The sequence below is a fragment of the Leptopilina heterotoma genome, unplaced genomic scaffold (genome assembly GCF_015476425.1).
Source record: "Leptopilina heterotoma isolate Lh14 unplaced genomic scaffold, ASM1547642v1 Lhet_347, whole genome shotgun sequence".
NCBI classification, from domain to species: Eukaryota; Metazoa; Arthropoda; class Insecta; order Hymenoptera; family Figitidae; genus Leptopilina; species Leptopilina heterotoma.
Genome location: NW_025111030.1, coordinates 498,228 through 517,310, shown reverse-complemented (window position 1 = coordinate 517,310; position 19,083 = coordinate 498,228). Strand labels below are relative to the sequence as shown.

Genomic DNA, 19,083 nt, shown 5'->3' with positions numbered 1-19,083 from the left:
TATTATTTTTTAACTTTCCTCTTCTCTTCTTTCTTCTTTTTTTCTGTTCTTTAATTTTTAATTAGCTGTACCTCTCTTGAAATTAAATAAATTTTTAAAAATAAAAAACATTTTTCCTTTCTTTATTAACAATAAATATTCTTTTTTTTATTAAAAAAAAGAATAAGGAGTTATTCTTTGTTTAATTTTATTTAATCTTTTATTTAATTTTTTCCCCTAAATAATACAGCGAATCCGGCTTTGGCAAATGGATCAAGACCTCGTTTTCTTAATAGTAAAGAAAAATTTAATAAAAATCTCCGTTTGCAAATTAACAAGAGAATTAAGAATCAAGAATAAGACAAAGGAGGCTGCGAGGTAACAGGAACAAAATAAATAAACTTTTAACTCGTTTTATTCAAACCTAATCATTACGTTATTCATTTTACTCAAGACCACGTAATGACAGTCGTGACTCGGAACACCACAAAAAAATATTTTCAAATGGCATAATTCTGCCATATAAAATGATTTCCAGCATCATAGTCTCCAAACAGTCATTGTCAAACATTCAATCGCGAATCGTTGTTCGGGAAATTTTTTTTCTTCATATCTTTTTCTCAATATGTTTACAAAATCAATAATTCATGTGTCAATTATTTTACAATTGTTTTATTTTACTTTTAATAACGCGGCATTTGTGACTAAAAAACAAGAAAATGTAATTGCTTCGAATAATAATTATTATTATGAACCTGATATTGAACCCTATGATAATTCATTGCAAACGGAGAAACCAATTTTTAACTATCGAAAAAATGGATTTCGTGTTGATGTTCGAATTGTTACTCCTTTAAATAATAATACAATTAACGAAAATATTGATGATCATTTTCCAAGATTTCCAATTAAAGAAATTGGACGTTGTATTATTGATTTGTCAATGATTTGCATTGAAAAACGTGTTTCACGATTTCTCGATATTGTTAAGCAATTAAAGGAAATTACACTTTATGGTCAATCGGTGAAAATGGTGAGGACTAAAGTTGCAAAACCAGTGGAAAGTGATCGTAATTTAATTGCCGATGGACTTAAGGAAAAAATTGACAGAAGTATCGATGAATTTTTCGAGACATTTGTACTTCGGATTACATTGCCAAAATGGAATGGAAAAAATAATCAAATTAATCTCATGTTCGATGATACTGACATCGAAGGTACGTGAGAAGAATATATTGAATAAATTGATAAATTGAAATATATTGAAATATAATCAGATGTGTAAAAGTTTAAAAATGTTTAATTGAAACATATTTTTTGGTTTATTTAAAGAAATAATAAATTTAATCTAAACCTAAGTTATAGTTAATTTTAAATTATTTATAACCAACTTTTAAGTTTGAATCAAACATAAAATTTTTAAACATATTTTTTGTTTAAACCATAACAGAATATACGTTTGAATTAAATGAGGCATTCTACGCGAAACGGACAACCCGAAATTTCTAATGGAAAATACATATTTTTTAAAATGCTGCTATGTACTTTTATTAAATTGCATGAAACAAAAAATATTATGGCTCTTTTTTATAGTAAATTTATTTGTCTTTAATTTGATTATTTTTAATTTTAAAATTGTATAAATTTTTACTGAAAAAATTAAAAAGGAAAGTTTTGTGTTTATTTTTATAGACTTTCGACTATTTAAAAAATTTTCAAATATTTTTTAAAAAATAGTTTAAAGTATGTAGATTATATGCTTCAATGGACAAAATGGCATCTTGTATGGTTTAAAAGTTATTTAATTTATAAAGTCGTTGTGTTTTACATTGAAAAGGATTAATTTTTTATGAATGGTTATACGTTTTCGATACATAAGCAACAATGATCACGCGGCAATGTTGAAACACATAACGTGTGATGATTTGAATTTATTTATATTTAGAACTAGAATTTTTTATTAAAAATAATAAATTATTTTGAATTTTAAATTTAAATAAATTCAAAATATCATATGTCATGTGTCACTTGTTTAAACATTACCATGAACACTGTTGCTTATAAATTGAAAACTTCTAATTATTCATAAAAAATTAATCCTTTTCAATGTAAAACACAACGACTTTATAAATTAAATAACTTTTAAACCATACAAGATGCAATTCTGTCCTTTTACACATATAATCTACATACTTTAAACTATTTTTTAAAAAATATTTGAAAATTTTTTAAATGGTCGAAAGTCTATAAAAATAAACACAAAACTTTCGTTTTTAATTTTTTCAGTGTAAATTTATACAATTCTTTAAAATTAAAAATAACAAAATTAAAGACAATTGAATTTACTATAAAATAGTGCCATAATTTTTTTATTTCATGCACTTTAATGGAAATAAGGTAAATTTCATTATTTGTGGACTACTTAAATTTCCCTCTTTTCTTAATAGTTAAAAAATGCCTTTTGTTTTATTTTTACAAAAATCTTTTTCTTATGTAAAGAAGATATATCAATTTTTAAACAAATTAAACTTTAAATAAAGTTTTATTGTCAAAATATAGCTTACATGAAAACTGCACTGAATCCCATGACAAATGTTTAAAATGTGACCAGAATAAAAAGAAAAGTAATTTGAAAGATTAAAAATTGATTTCAAGCCAAAAGTAAAAAATTATAAGTATTGGCCATCTCTCCCGGACATTCCAGGAGAGATAGCCAAATGCACTTTTTAAAAAATGTAAATTTTGAGATTGTTCCTATGAAAATATTTTGTTTTTTTTGTTACTTTAAAGTTAAGTGTTCAATGTTTAATTATCAATAAAAGTTTAGACAAAAATCGCTTTTTTATAAGGTTCTCAATGGTAATTTTTTCGACCACTTTTCTCTTTAAATATTTAATAAATTGAGCCGAAATTTTTTAAGAAAGTCTAAAATATAATAAAGAAGAGCAGTATGATGTGCAAAAGTTTTAATATTTTTAAAATTAATTATTACAAATTTCTTTAAAATTATCAGTTGTCACGGTCACTTCTACCCTAGTAGAAATTTGTCCTAGTTATTATAAAGGAACTGTCCAGTCGCGCTTGAAATTGTCTAGTTACTTTACTAGCCAACTGGCTAATAACTAGAATGGAGTGTGTCATGCTTTTTTCATCAAGTTATTATCAAGCCCAACTTTATAAATTCTGGTCAACGGTTCTGTAGAAAAACTAGACAAATTAATTCTTTTAAAATACTGAAAATTTGTTTAATATTAAGATTTACTGCAGTTAACACATTTATTTCATGCAATTAATAACAAATTTCTATTTAGCACCAAAAAAATTCAATAAAAAATATTTTTGGAAAATTTCTGTATCCATTATAATACAGACATAATAAATGAAATACAATAAAAAATTATATAACATTTTATAATTTTTAATTAATTAGTTGAATTATTATATAAAAATATAATAGAAATAGTAAATTATTACATGTAATTTCCTACATTACTTTTTGATTTTTAATTCATTTAAAAAAAATTCTAAATTCGAATATCCTAAATATTTACTGTTTTTAAACAACTTTTATTTTTTTAATGTACTATTATTAACAATAACACTGAAACAAATATTTTTTATTCGTATAAACATTATAATCTATGTATATATGGGCAATTCCACGTGAGATTTTAGTCGACCTCTTAAAACCGCCAAAAAAATTTTTTTTTCTATTCTGTGTCGAAAAAAACAGATACGTATTTTTTTATTTTTGTTTAATTGTCCAAATTTTCGAGATATGAATTTTCGAAATTTTGGACTTTTAATTGTATACCTATATTCAGTAGCTTATAAGTTCGAAAATATTGAGTTTAGGAAAAAGTTGTCAGAGAATGAAAGTTTCTTTCGACTTTTAAAAAATGAAAACAAAAAAATTTTTTTTTAATTTTTTATTTAAAAAAAAATTTTTTTTTATAAACAAATTAATTTTTTTTAATTTTGGTCCGGATTTTTTTTATTTTTTAAAATTTATTTATACCTTATAATATAGAGAAGATTTTCCAAAAAGTCCCGAAATGGGCCTGATGTGTTAAATGAGTTTTAAAACATTTTCAAAAATCACTTGCAAGTATCACAGTGGGATTTTTTTACAATTAACTTTTTTAAACTGTCTACAGCGTATAATTTTTAATCTATTTGAGTGATCTAGGAGTAGTTTAAAGTAACATTAAAGAAACTAGACAGAAGTTATGTCTAGCGAATATCAAGTTCAACTTGAATCTTTGACGAAGAGCGTTGATCAGTAACTTCAAAGTTATTTACCAGTTTTTACTATAGAAGGGATTTATCACTCTAAATAAATGTCCGTAGTTATGTGACATTTTGTTCATTTTTGTGGTGTCCATCGAGGTGTCCATAATATGAAGAGTATTTTGACCCTACATTTGTAAATTTTTACGTAAAAGAAAATTTCAACTTATAAGTATATTATTTTTTGAATTTATTCTTATCACAATAAGTATTTTAGCTTTTAAGAAAAATGTTGAGGACAAGTTGCTCTACAATATTGATCTATATGTGACGCTCCACGAGAAAAGGGACCTTATGACAAGAGTAAATAAGGTCCTTTTTCTCGTGGAGCGTCACATATATATATTTGCATCTAAGCGGATTTATTGTCTAAAAAAACATTTATGCAAAATTTAACATTTAGCCCCAGTCTCCCCTGATCAATATTGTTTTTTAAATATTTATAATTGTGGAATTTCACTGACAATCAGAGATTTTTACTGATTCTTAGTGAAATTCCACTAATAAATTAAAAAGAACTCGTCCCTGAATTAAAATCAATGAAATTTTCACTGATTCAGATTTAAAATGTATTCTTTTAAATTAATTGGTTTTAGTTTTTAAAATATTTTTTTATTTTAGTTTTAAATTCATTAAATAAAAATAATAATTTCAGGACGTGGCAAAAAGAAAAAAGGTGGAGGAAAATGCAAGAAAATGATGATGTGCATGATGATGATGTTCAAAATGAAGCTAATGGGTAATTAATTATATTCACTTACAATTTTAATATTACAAAAAAGAAAAAGATTTAAAGCCATCAAAGTCATTTACTGATATTGTTGCGAGACAACAAATAATACACATTACTAACTATTTTATTAATTATTTACTAGTTTAAATAATTTATTATTGCTTTGTAACCTTTCTAGATAAACAGATTTTAAAAAATCAATCACATTTATAGAAAGTTTGATAAATTGCAAAAATGAGGAAAAATTGTATCGCTTTAGGTGCTTCCCGTAAAAAGATAAAAAACAATACCTAATAATAATTAAATTTTTCAAAATTGTTTATATATTAATTTTTTTACAAGTCTTCATTCAGAATTCTTCAAAGTTTCCTAAAGTGCAAAACTAAAAAAAATTATATTTTTATTTTCTGTAAAAAGAACGCAAAAGTTAACAGAATGAAAACGATTTTTTAATTTTTTTTTTGCGTATTATTTAACACACTGAAAAAATTTATTTAATTCAAATAATAAATTATTAAGTATTTAACCCTTAAAGTACACACTTCAAAAACTTACGATCGATACACACAAGAGCGATTTGTACCCTGCTGTACTTTGAAACCTTATATCTTTGTCTCAAATTGATGATTGTCTCAAATTCAGTGGATTTTTTTTAATCGATAGGAAATGTTCTGAGGAATATGAAAAATATAGTTTAGTTGATATAAAATTAATTTGTTAAGGTACTACTACACTTTAGAAGGATCTTAAAAGACCAAATTTAAAAAAAAAATTTCTTAGGTCTTTTATTATAAATATTTAAAAAACTTTTTTGCCTATATTAGTATATATTTGGAGAATAAAAATAATGGTTTGTTTTTAATTTTTATTTAATATCATAATCTGCAGACAGCATTCAGATCGAAACTCCAAAAAGTTAGTTGTCCAATTGCGGACAGTTTATATCAAGATTGACAAATCGGAAACAAAAAATCCAAATTGCTTTTTAAAAAGGAAGGTGTCTTGCATAGAAATCTACCACCAAACATGAAAAATCGACTAAAATAAAAAAATAGCAGACGTTTCAATAATTTGTTTAAAAATACAGTATGTTTTTCAGTATTTTTCTAGTCTGCAAAAATGTTTTTTTAAATTTTTTGACCATTTTCTGGTAAATTGTCACACAGGACATGCTAACAAACAAAACGAGTTATCATTTATTAAAATCGGTTCAGTAGATTCATAGATAAACTGTCCGCAATTTGAGAAAACGTTATTTTGAGAAAAACGCGTTTAAACTTATATATATGTATCGTTAGAGGCCATTCATAAATTACCTAAAATTCTTTTGCAAATTGAAACCCGACCATTTTTGTTATTCAGACACTGTTACATACATTAGCACCAATGTTTCTACTGGTCGTAACAAAAATCTGGTCATTTGTCAATGACTTTTTACATTAATTAAATATTTTTTGAAAAATTTACTTTTATTTTTTACAATTGGTTATAAATACTTTAGGAGGTGTTTTCTGAAGTCATAAGGAGTTAAAAAATACAATAAAAAAAAATTAAATTTTTTTAAATTGTAAAGTGTAGTAGTACCTTAAACAATATTTAACAATAAACAATAACACGCGTTTAAGAATGGAACGCATTTGAAAAAACACCAGGGCGATCTGTACTCAGTGTGTATTAAGGGTTAATATTCAACGTCAACGTACATTTCAGTATATAGACTTTCTTTGAACATAATTACTATAATTGCATATTTACAATTACACAATGTACACTTACTTTTATGCACAACATTATTAATGATTTTACGGAAAATAAGGAAAGAAATAATGATAATTATTTTTATTTTACTTTCGACAGAATATTTAATAATTTTTATCAGTATATTGAAATTTAAAAATTTTATCAATATTATTAGGTGCGAAAACATTATGACTAACTGAGTCACTATAGCGCATTCGTCGTTCCTTTTCAATGACCCACAGCAAGTCCTGCGTAGCCGGTCCGGTACATAAGCCGGCGCGCTGTAAAAAATCCTCTATGTTCATAGTATTTATTAGATTTTATATACTTTTTTACTAAAAAAAATTCAACTAATTTATTTTTTATTTCTCTAAGTAAAAGAATTTCTAACACAACAAATTCAAAAAATATAATTAATAAAACCAAACTTTGCAACATCGAAATGAAACATTTAAAAAATAATAAAATAAACACAAAATACAAAGACATCTGCAATTCTGTAAATCAATTTAGAAACAATAAAGCTCGCTTAAAATGGAAAAAAAACCTCTGTGAAGTTGATGCAACGTTACTGCACGAACCTGATCTGACAATTAACAGTCATTACATGATACAAAAACTGTTTTTCAGTTTTATTAACTAATTGAAAAAAATTTTGCTACTAGATTCAAATTAAAGTAATTAATCAATTCTTATTTCGAATTTTTGTCACATATTTTGATAATTGAAAATTATTTCAAACATTTTCATAACAGGAATGGTTGGAATGATGGCAATGAAAGGAATGCTCTTCTCGGGAATGTCAATTATGATGTCGAAGGCAATGTTGATACAGAAATTGATGAGTCTCAAAGGAGGCGGCGGCGGAGGTGGTTGGAGTTTCGGAGGAGGCGGTGGCGGTGGTTACGGAGGAGGAGGACATGGAGGTGGAGGCGGAGGTGATAAATTCCACTAAATAATAAATATTGAAAAAAAGAAAAGTTATAAATAATGTAAAATTAGAATAATCTATATTTGTGAAAAAAATTTAATATTCTTTTTTAAATTACAGGTCAATATAAAGAAGTTGTTTTACTAACAAAAAGCAGTGGCGACAGTGGCTGTGGAGGTGGAGGTGGAGGACACGGAAGTGGTTGTTCATCTAACGTACCAGACAGTTATGGTGCACCACCATCAAATAGCTATGGAGCACCATCATCCGGAGGTGGATATTCTTCAGGAGGTGGATACTCATCAGGAGGTGGTGGCTGGGGAAGAAGTTTCAATAATCCACAACAATTGAATAGAGAAACTTTTATTGACGAATCGGTGCCAAATTTAATTTCCAATTTCAATACAAACCTCACCGATAGTGACAAATATTTCAATTTGAATTCTACATTCTTCAAGAGTATGGATAGAATTGATAAACATCGCGAGAACTTTGAAGAAACGAGTCAAAATAATTTAAACTTAAAAGATGGTATAAACAACCATCACGAGACTTTTAATGAAAATATTCAAAATAGTACTTTGACATTAAAAAATCTTCAACCCGTTTATGTCAAGGATTGGAGGAATTATAATTCTTCGACTATTCGTAGTATTTTGTATCCAAACAGTTTCAGTACACGAGAAGAGAAGAGACAAACTTAAAAATGTCCGTTTAGATTGGACATTTTAAAATTGTATTTATAATTTATATTTACTTATTTCTTGACTTGTATACTTATACTTCTATTTACTTATATCTTTGCTCATTTATTTGCTTATTTATTTACTATTTATTTACTTATTTACTTGCCTATTTATAAACTTATTTATTTACTTATTTAGCATTTATTTATTAAAATACGTTTATTCTAAATTTATTTATTTAAGTTTATGAATTTACAAATCTTTTATTTGCCAGTGTACATAAAATTAATGTTAAGAAAATAAAAAGATAATACAAAGCTGAAAACCATATTTAAGAAAAATTGTTTCATCCACTTGTATAAATTATCTGGAAATCAATAAAGTATTATTTTTGAAAAATACTTAATCCTTAATTTCTATTTTATCTCCTTAATAAAATTCAAAAACTTAATTATAAACCGTAGTGAGAATAAATTAAAAAAGTATATGTACACTTTAATTATAATTTTATTTACAAAATATTATAATTTACTAGCGTCATATTCCTCGCTCGCTAACGCTCGCTCCGAAGACATTTTACTCATTTATTTCCACTTACATAAATAATTTTTGAGGTAAAAATTTTGTTTAAAAAATTTTTAACGTCAAAAACTCTCCTGATTAAGCTAATTTTGTTTAAAAAAATCTTTAACTTCAAAAACGATCCTTATACCTCCAACAGTATGAATGCAGGCTAATTGTTTATAACATTTTTACACCAATAGGTCTTTTTTAAAAATAATTATGTAATATATGTTTTCGTAGTGGTTTTTAGCGTAGAATCAAATAGCGCTATAAGTTTCTTATAAAAATCGATTTTTCTTCATTTGTTTATAAAAAAAAATTGTTAAAAAAATATTTTTTTAACATTCAACGACAAAAATTATCATTAGATCCCATTCCAGGATTCCAATAGTTACTTTTATTATATCTGCATTCCTTTGCCTGTAGACATCCATGGGTTAATGTAAAAAATCTTTTCCTTAAAGCATTTTTTCAGTTAGTAGAAAATAAATTTGACACAATAACGTTTGACTTTTGTTCCACTGAAGACCATAACAATACAAAATTAGAAATACACTCGAATCTCGCTATAACGAGAAGTTCGGGAGTCAAGTCTCCCTCTATTACGAGCGCAAGAGGAGAAATGAGAAATCCCCACTTTTAAGATTCTTCATTCATTTTTTTTAGTCTTTACAAATTAAATAATGTCAAAATTACAAACGTAACCTTGTTTTTCTTGAACTTTAACATACAGAAAATTTATATAAGCTTAAATTTTGAAGATGTTCGACTCATTGATATAATTTCAAATAAGAAGTGACTTTTTATTTTTATTTTATATAAATAAAATTGATTTTAACCAAATTTAAACCAACTGAATGTGCATTTGTTTATAAATAGTGGGGGTAATCGGGAGAAAATTTTTCTCGCTATACCGAGAGACAGAGCCCTCGTTATAGAGAGCGCTCGTTATAGAGAAGGTCGTTATAGCGAGATTTGAGTGTATAAGCCTGGATAAAGTGTGGAGGAAAAGATTTTTTACAATAAAAAAGGAAAATAATGTTGATAAAAAAGTTAAAAATATATAGTTAAACTGTTTATAATGATAATATATACGTATATAATTAATAAATGTATTAGAGGCGAGCAGTAAAGGTCATATCATCTTTTAAAATACACTGATATAGGCGCTACTTAGTTAGCGCAACGCACAAAAACTCGTAGCGCAAACTTCAAAAAATTTTTTCTCAAAAACATCAAAAAGCACTTCTTTAAAAATTTAACCACTTATTAGGTTTAAATTTTGAGAAAATAATTTTTTTAGGAAACTCCATGATGTCCTTAGCATATTTTTTTAACAATAAAAAATTATTGTTTAAACAAATTATTGAAAATTTAATTTTTTTTAACTTTTTTTTGATATTATAAAAAATTGACATTTATTTATTTTCAGTTTCCGATTTTTCAAATCTAAATATCTTGCAAAAAAAATTTATTTTTGCAAAACTGTTTAACACAGTTATTAAGTACCCCAAATACTACAAAATTACAAACTTTAAGAAAAATCGGTGATCCGCCATTTACTTTTCGTATGGAACTACCCTTGATATAAAAATTTTAATTTGTAGTATTAAATAAATAGTTATTTGTAGCAAATTCGAATTATTTAAGTCAAATTAATGGAATAATTGGATTTAATTAATATTGCTTTAAATCAATTAGGAAAATTACTTGATTCAGTAATGCATGGATTTTAACTCAAATAAATATTTATTTGCATCAATAAAATAATTTTGCTTCCTCATGAGGAAGCTTTGCATTGGTGACGATTTTCAATTTTTCAAAAGAAGGTTATATGGACTCATTTTCATCTAAAACATATATGTATATTCAATTATGAGCAAATGTCCAGATGTATGTGTGTGTGTGTGTGTATGTCACAAAAATTGTGTACAAATTATCTCAGACAAATTTTGATGGATTGTCCTAAAATTTTGCAGGTTTATTGCAGTCATATACCTAAAATCTGACACAAGGATTTTCGAAAATATCTACAAAAATTTTTTTAAAATTTAGAAAAAATTGTTTTTTGTATTTTTTGAAATAATTTTTTTATTTGTTAATATTTTAATTAATTTTTCTCAAAATTACATTCCTGGCAAGAAAACGAATCGATTGATGTATACAAAGTATATATTTTATCAAAATTTATCAAATTAATAAATATTTTTCTTTTTAAAAAAACATTCAAATTTTGTATTTTTTTCATAATTTATTTAATATTAATATTAATATTTTGAAATGATTATTCTATTATAAAAAAGAAGCAATTGGCAAATGAAAGTGTAAATTTCACCAAATATTTATATAACAACTTATAAATTATAAATGATTTATATAATTTTATTTTTAACAAATCTTCTGGACGAACCCTTTTGTACATAGTTTTTCAAAAGTTTGCAAAACCGCAATTTTTATACATTGAGGAAGCTAAATGGTCATGAAATAAACAACTTTTTTTAAAATAACTAAATATTTATGAGACATTCCGCACGTCAACACGGACAGAGCTCTAAACAAAAATTGCTTTGATAGATTTAAACGTTCTAGGGCTTAAAAGATTTCTACATTCATGTACTTTAAGATGGCGATGGGCGTTTTTTGCAAATTCTCATTTCCGATGCCAATAGAGCTGTCAAAAGTTAAATGGTCCAAAAAATTCAAAATACTTTTATGAATTAAAAACAGAAAACGAGGTAAATTATTCTGTAACTCATTCTTTAACAGTTTTTTAAGGTCCCCGAATATAAATCTAAAGTTTTTTTTAAATTCAAAATGGCGGATCCAATATGGCGGACAAAATTCAAATTTTATCAGATTTGATTAAAACTTGTTACTCGGTGGTTTTTAGGGTCGCTGATTACGAATCTACACTACCGCGGTCAAAATTGAGAGACCATCCATTTTTAGGTGATTGAAAAACATTTTAAAACATAAAATGTATGGAAACTAAAATATTTTGCTTTTCATTTGTTGAAAGATGATAAAATTTTGAAAAGAACAAGATCTTTTAGAAGTCATTTGGCCAATATTTTATTTAGGTATTTTTAAAAAATTGTCTTTTTCAATGTCTTACAAAAATTTAAATAACTTTTAAAATAATGAACTAAAAACTATTTTAGAAAATATATAAAACATTATATAGTGTAGATTTTTCAAGAAAATTTAATAAAAAAAATACGTTTGAATTTAAAAAATTATTTTTCTGTAAATAAGAATGTTTCAAATTTTTTATATTTTTTTGGTTCAAGTTTGACCGCCTGTATTTTTTAAGAAAAAAAAAATTACACGTTAATGCCTATAAGTAATTCTTAAAGTGTAGCAATTGACCTTCAAAATAAACCTAAGATCATTAAAAAGCGTTCATTATTTTAGAAGTTATTCAAATTTTTGTAAAACATTGAAAATGGCGATTTTTTTAAAAATATCTAAATGATTTATTGGCCAAACGACTTCTGAAATATCTTGTTCTGTTCAAAATTTTATCATCTTTAAAAAAATGAGCAGATTATGAATATGAAGTTACTTTGTAGAAATTGAAAATGATGAATCTAACATGGTGGACAAATTTTAAAATTTGATAATATTTAATTAAAAAGTGTTACTCGGGGGTTTTTAGCGTATCTGATTACGAATTTGAAGTCACTTTTAAGAAATTTTAGTTTCATACTGTTCTATAATGTAAACAATTTGTTATTATTACAAATTTGAAAATTTCTTCTGCCATTTTGAATTTTGAATTATTAAAAAGTGACTTCAGATTCGTAATCAGCGACCCTAAAAACTCCCGAGTAACAAGTTTTAATCGAATCTGTTCCAATTTGAATTTTGTCTGCCATATTGGATCCGCCATTTTGAATTAAAAAAAAAACTTTAGATTTATATTCGGGGACCCTAAAAACTGTTAAAGAATGAGTTACAAAATAATGTACCCCGTTTTTTGCTTCTAATTCATTAAAGTATTTTGAGATTTTTGGACCTTTTGACTTTTGACAGCTCTATTAGCATTGGAAATGAAAATTTGCAAAAAACGCCCATCGGCATCTTAAAGTACATGAATGTAGAAATCTTTTAAGCCCTAGAACGTTTAAATCCATCAAAGCAATTTTTGTTTAGAGCTCCGTCTGTGTTGACGTGGAATTTCCCTTATTTATATCAAATATGCAATTATTTTTCATAATTAATTATTTTAATTTAGACCAATATCTCTTTAACCCCTTAGCAGTGTAGTCAAAATAAGCTTTTCGTGCCACAAATGTGCAAAAAAAATTTTTTTTTTTAATTACTTGATAATATTATATTTTATGTTTTCGGGGTCGCTGAATCCGAATATTTGATCAAAATTTAAAAATTCAAAATGGCGGCTTAAAAATTTAAAAGTTTCCGTATTTGACTAAAAATACTCACTTGGAGGTTTTTGGGGTCGCTGATTTCGAACATCTGGTTGAAATTTTAAAATTCAAAATGGCGGCTTTAAAATGGCGACCGAAAAAATTTTAAAGTTTTCGGATTTGGCTAAAAAAGAGCATTTGGGGGTTTTTGGAGACACTGAATTAGAATAGTGGGTTATAATTTTATAATTCGAAATGGCGACTTCAAAATGTCAACTAAAAATTTAAAAGTTTACGAATGTGGTTATAAATAGTTATTCGAGTCTTTTGGGGTTTATATTTTTATATATGTATAATATATTTTACATATATTACCATATTTTTATATTTATATATATTTACACAAACTATTTAAAACACCGCTGTTAGTCGAATCCGGAGTCACGAACTATTTAATTTAATTACTATTATTAAATTTTTTAATATAGATCGATTTTGAGTATTTCACAATGTTTTGAAACATCGAACATATTAATTTCTCTGCTTTAAATTTTAAGAACTAATTTGAGAACTTTAAATTTTTTTGGTTGCTATTTTGGAGCCGCCATTTTGAATTTTGAATTTTTGATTAAATATTTGGATTTAGAGACCTCAAAAACCCCCAAATGAGCATTTTCAGCTAAATTCGAAAACTTAAAAAAAATTTTAGTCGACATTTTGAAGCCGCCATTTTGAATTTAAAAATTTTAACCAAATATTCGAATTCAGCGACCCCAAAAACCCCCAAGTAAACATTTTTAGTCAAATCCGTAAACTTTTAAAATTTTTTGGTCGCCATTTTGGAGCCGCCATTTTGAATTTTTATTTTTTGACTAAATATTTTGATTCAGCGACCCCGAAAACCCCCGAGTAGGCATTTTTATCAAGATTCGTTAAGTTTTATATAACTTTTTTTCGATGCCGCTATAGCGGTCATACACACTGGGGGCACGAATTATTTTGGCCTCTATAGACGTCAAACACTGTGAAGGGGTTAATTGCGTCAAATAATTATTATTATTATTAAATATAATTAATTATATTTATGTAGTCATTCAAATAATTTTTTTATCTATATATTTATTTGATTCAAATAACCTGAATTATGCGAATATACGAAACTTTTTTCTTAGAAAATGCCCCAGGTGCGATTTTTTGGTCGGCCCATAGTTGGGCCAACTTTTACAAAGTCGGTCCAACTTCTCGTGCCAGAGGTTGGGTCAACCATACAGATGATAACGGTTCGCCGTCTAGTGGCGACGATGGTTGGCCCGACAACTCATAAGGAAGTTGGCCCAACTTACAATGCATATGTTGTGCCAACTATACATTTCAATGGTTGGTCCAAAGACTGACGCCAAAGTTTGCACAACTTTAGATGCGTAAGTTGGGCCAACCACAATTTTCAAAGTTTGGCCAACTTCAACAGCCAAAGGTAAAAAATTATTAAAAAACTAAATTATTTAAACAATTAACAGGTTATTATTAGCGGGAACATCAGATATAACCTTTACCTATTATTATTAAACACAATCTCATGAATACATTTTCGAAAATATCTAACGCTCGCTGGGATCAAACCCCTAACCTAACGCACCGAAGACTTATATACTGACCACTACGCAACGCTCACATGGGAGTGCATAACGCAAAAGGTATATTCAAGCTGCAACAGTCGGGCCAACCGTGGCCCAGAGTTTGGCCGACCAAAATAACGTAAGTCAATTAAACTGCGTTTCACATAGTTTTGCCAACCGTCGGGCCAACCGTGGCCCAAAGTTCGGCCGACCAAGAAAGTTTAAGTCATTTAAACTGCATTTGACAAAGTTTTGCCAACCGTGGCCCAGAGTTCGGCCGACCAAGAAAGTTTAAGTCATTTAAACTGCATTTGACAAAGTTTTGCCAACCGTCGGGCCAACCGTGGCCCAGAATTCGGCCGACCAAGAAAGTTTAAGTCATTTAAACTGCATTTGACATGGTTTTGCCATCCGTCGGGTCAACCGTGGCCCAGAGTTCGGCCGACCAAGAAAGTTTAAGTCATTTAAACTGCATTTGACATGGTTTTGCCATCCGTCGGGTCAACCGTGGCCCAGAGTTCGGCCGACCAAGAAAGTTTAAGTCATTTAAACTGCATTTGACATGGTTTTGCCATCCGTCGGGTCAACCGTGGCCCAGAGTTCGGCCGACCAAGAAAGTTTAAGTCATTTAAACTGCATTTGACATGGTTTTGCCATCCGTCGGGTCAACCGTGGCCCAGAGTTCAGCCAACCGAAACTAAAAGTCTTTTGAACGACGTTTTGATGAGTTGTGCCAACCTTTGTCGCCAAAGTTGGCCCGACGGTTGGTTAAACTCTGCATTTAATGGTTGGCTTGCAATGTCGGGCCAACTGTGGGCACTAGTACTTGCCAAAGTTGGGCAAACTCTGGCAACCAAAACTTCGCTTGCCAAAGTTAGGCCAACCTTGGGCCAACCTTTAAACTCTGGCGGCCAACCTAAATTCGCACCTGGGCGTCGTTTTGTCGTCCGTCGTTCGTGTATTTCCGTACTTCATCGTTCAGTCGTTCGACTTTTATCATTTATTCATCGTATAATATACATATATAATAATACTCATTGTATACATACATATACGCATGCGCAGTAGTGTTCTATCAGTATCAAGCATATGCAGTAGTGTTCTATCACTATAACGCGTGCGCAGTAGTGTTCTATCAGTATCACGCATGCACAGTAGTGTTCTATCAGTATCAAGCATGCGCAGTAGTGTTCTGTCAATGTCAGACATGCGCAGTAGTGTTCTGTGAATGTCAGGCATGTGCAGTAGTGTTCTACCAATGTCAGGCATGCGCAGTAGTGTTCTATAACGCATACGCAGTAGTTTTCTATCACTATAACGCATGCGCAGTAGTGGTCTATCACTATAACGCATGCGCAGTAGTGTTCTATCACTATAACGCATACGCAGTAGTGTTCTATCATTATTACGCATGAGCAGTAGTGTTCTATTACTATAACGCATGCGCAGTTGTGATCTATCACTATAAAGCATGCGAAGAACATTCAGAACTTCAAAATTGAATTTTTTAATCCATACACAATCTAAAAATTATTTTTCTTCAATACAAAATTTCCAAAGCCCAAAATGGTCAAAATATGAAATTTCCAAAATAAGAAGTGTTAAATTGTAATGTAAGTGAAATGAATTAGATTATTGAGTATTCAGATTTAACAATTCTATTTCTGTGTAAGGTTTTTTTAAAAAAATTATTATTGTTGAAATATTGTATATTCGCGCCTAATATCTCGCTTGACTCTAACAGTAGTTTGATTCTACGTCACTGCCGTGTGCGCACGCACTCCTTCTTCTTCTCGATATCGCTTCGACCGTAAACGTCTCGTAAACGTTTTGTGGATAAGTCAAATGACAATTCGAACCTCAAATTGAACGATATGTAAAAAAGTTTATTTCTAACGATTGCCAGAGTTAACCTAAAAAAAAAAATTCAACCTAATAGTAATATTTTAATTACTTTTAATTTTATTTTCAAATATCTGTTTAATTCTAATTTTTCCCATTTTGCTTCCTCATAAAGGAAGCCTATAGTGATGTCGATTTCCGAATTTTTTAGAACCAATTATTTTTACAAATTTTCAAGTGTAGTATATATAATTCGTCGAGAGGAACAAATGTCCGGATGTATGTGTGTGTGTATGTATGTGTGTGTGTATGTGTGTGTGTGTGTGTATGTCACCGATTCTTGTGGAAAAATTTTCTCTTACACGTCTTGACGGATTTTGATAAAATTTTGTAGGTGTATCACGAATGTTTGGTCACGAATACCAAAAATCAGACAGAAGGATTTTCAAAAATATCTAAAAAAAAAATTTTTTCAAAAATTTTTTAATTTTTGAAAAAATTAATTTTTGGATTTTTTGAAGTAACTTTTTTCTATATTAAAATTTTTATTAATTCTTGTCAAAATTGCATTCCTGACATAAAAACGAATCGATTCATGTATATAAAGTATATATTTTATCAAAATTTATAGAATTAATAAATATTTTAAATTTTCACAAAAAATTGAAATTTTGTATTTTTTGACATTTTATCTTAACACTTTAAAATAATTATTCTAAAATAAAAAATTAAACAATTGGTATATATTATATTGAGGAAGCTTAATGATCATGAAATGAACAACTTGTTTAAACTATTTAACGAATGCTATAATAAATATAGTTTATTTACGACTGTTTAAGAATTTAATAACCAGTTAATTATTTATAATAAAATTTTTGAAAATATAAAATGTATCGATACATCAACATTTAAACATAAAATATAGTGCACAAATAATTTTGAGATCAAATAATATACATGTATACAAAACGATGTTTTAGTTAGAAAATATTACGACTGTTCGACTGTGTTAAAAATTCTTTTGTATAGAAAAGAATTAAAATGTGACAGAATACACATTTAACGACTATGTATTTTAATGAATGTATGTTTCTATATTCTGTTAATTTTATTATAACTACATAGTTTATCAAAAAGTACTTTATAAATAAATATTTAAGTATTTATTTAATTTTGCTTCCTCATAAAGGAAGCCTTATAGTGATGTCATTTCCGAATTTTTTAGAACCAATTATTTTTACAAATTTTCAAGTGTAGTATACATAATTCGTCGAGAGGAACAAATGTCCGGATGTATGTGTGTATGTATGTGTGTGTGTGTGTGTGTATGTGTGTATGTATGTGTGTGTGTGTGTGTATGTCACCGATTCTTGTGGACAAATTTTCTCTTACACGTCTTGACTGATTTTGATAAAATTTTGTAGGTGTATCACGAATGTTTGGTCACGAATACCAAAAATCAGACAGAAGGATTTTCAAAAATATCTAAAAAAAAAATTTTTTCAAAAATTTTTTAATTTTTGAAAAAATTAATTTTTGGATTTTTTGAAGTAACTTTTTTCTATATTAAAATTTTTATTAATTCTTGTCAAAATTGCATTCCTGACATAAAAACGAATCGATTCATGTATATAAAGTATATATTTTATCAAAATTTATAGAATTAATAAATATTTTAAATTTTCACAAAAAATTGAAATTTTGTATTTTTTGACATTTTATCTTAACACTTTAAAATAATTATTCTAAAATAAAAAATTAAACAATTGGTATATATTATATTGAGGAAGCTTAATGATCATGAAATGAACAACTTGTATTATTTGACGTCGTTAAAAAAATAAAACGCTACAAGGAACGAAAGACCAGATTCAAACTAGAGGTTATTTTTTAACAAAAAGTTTTGTTTTCTTCAGAATGATATTATTTAATGACGATGTGTTATAAACTCTTTATATTTCATTTATAAAATTTTAAGACACATGAAACCGTTTTTCTGGGTTGTTTCTTTTTGGACGGAGTTGTGTTCATTCCCAATAAACTGAAACAACTAGGTTTGTTTTTCGTAACAATCGATAGTAACGAGGGTTGGAAAAACGAATCAGTTCCAAATCATTTTAGCATGTGTTCTGTTTTAATGGTTTAGGAGCAGACAATTTTGAAGCACGAACAATATTTAATGACAGTTTTTCTAGTTTTTGACAAACAACGAATGTTTATTTTGAAATATAATTAACAATTTGTTTTTAAGGTACCATTCACTTGAACAGCGAATTGGACATTACAAAACGAATAGATAAGTGCGGAAAAAAGGTCAAATCCAGTTGGC

The 19,083-nt window shown here is 27.6% G+C and overlaps 1 protein-coding gene across 1 annotated transcript; it reads left to right on the top strand.

Annotated features, from left to right (window-relative positions):
• Positions 1-582: 582 nt before the first annotated feature.
• LOC122505168 lies at positions 583-8,520 on the top strand. The gene is made up of 4 exons (XM_043616650.1): positions 583-1,196; positions 4,925-5,008; positions 7,498-7,680; positions 7,794-8,520. The coding sequence occupies exons 1-4, from the start codon at positions 605-607 to the stop codon at positions 8,375-8,377; spliced, it is 1,443 nt and encodes a 480-aa protein (XP_043472585.1). The 5' UTR covers positions 583-604; the 3' UTR covers positions 8,378-8,520.
• Positions 8,521-19,083: the final 10,563 nt, after the last annotated feature.

Coding starts and splice junctions, on each gene's coding strand:
- LOC122505168 (XM_043616650.1), top strand. CDS start 605: ATGTTTACAAAATCAATAATTCATGTGTCAATTATTTTACAATTGTTT. Junction 1,197..4,924: donor CGATGATACTGACATCGAAG/GTACGTGAGAAG, acceptor TAATAATTTCAG/GACGTGGCAAAAAGAAAAAA. Junction 7,681..7,793: donor ACATGGAGGTGGAGGCGGAG/GTGATAAATTCC, acceptor TTTAAATTACAG/GTCAATATAAAGAAGTTGTT.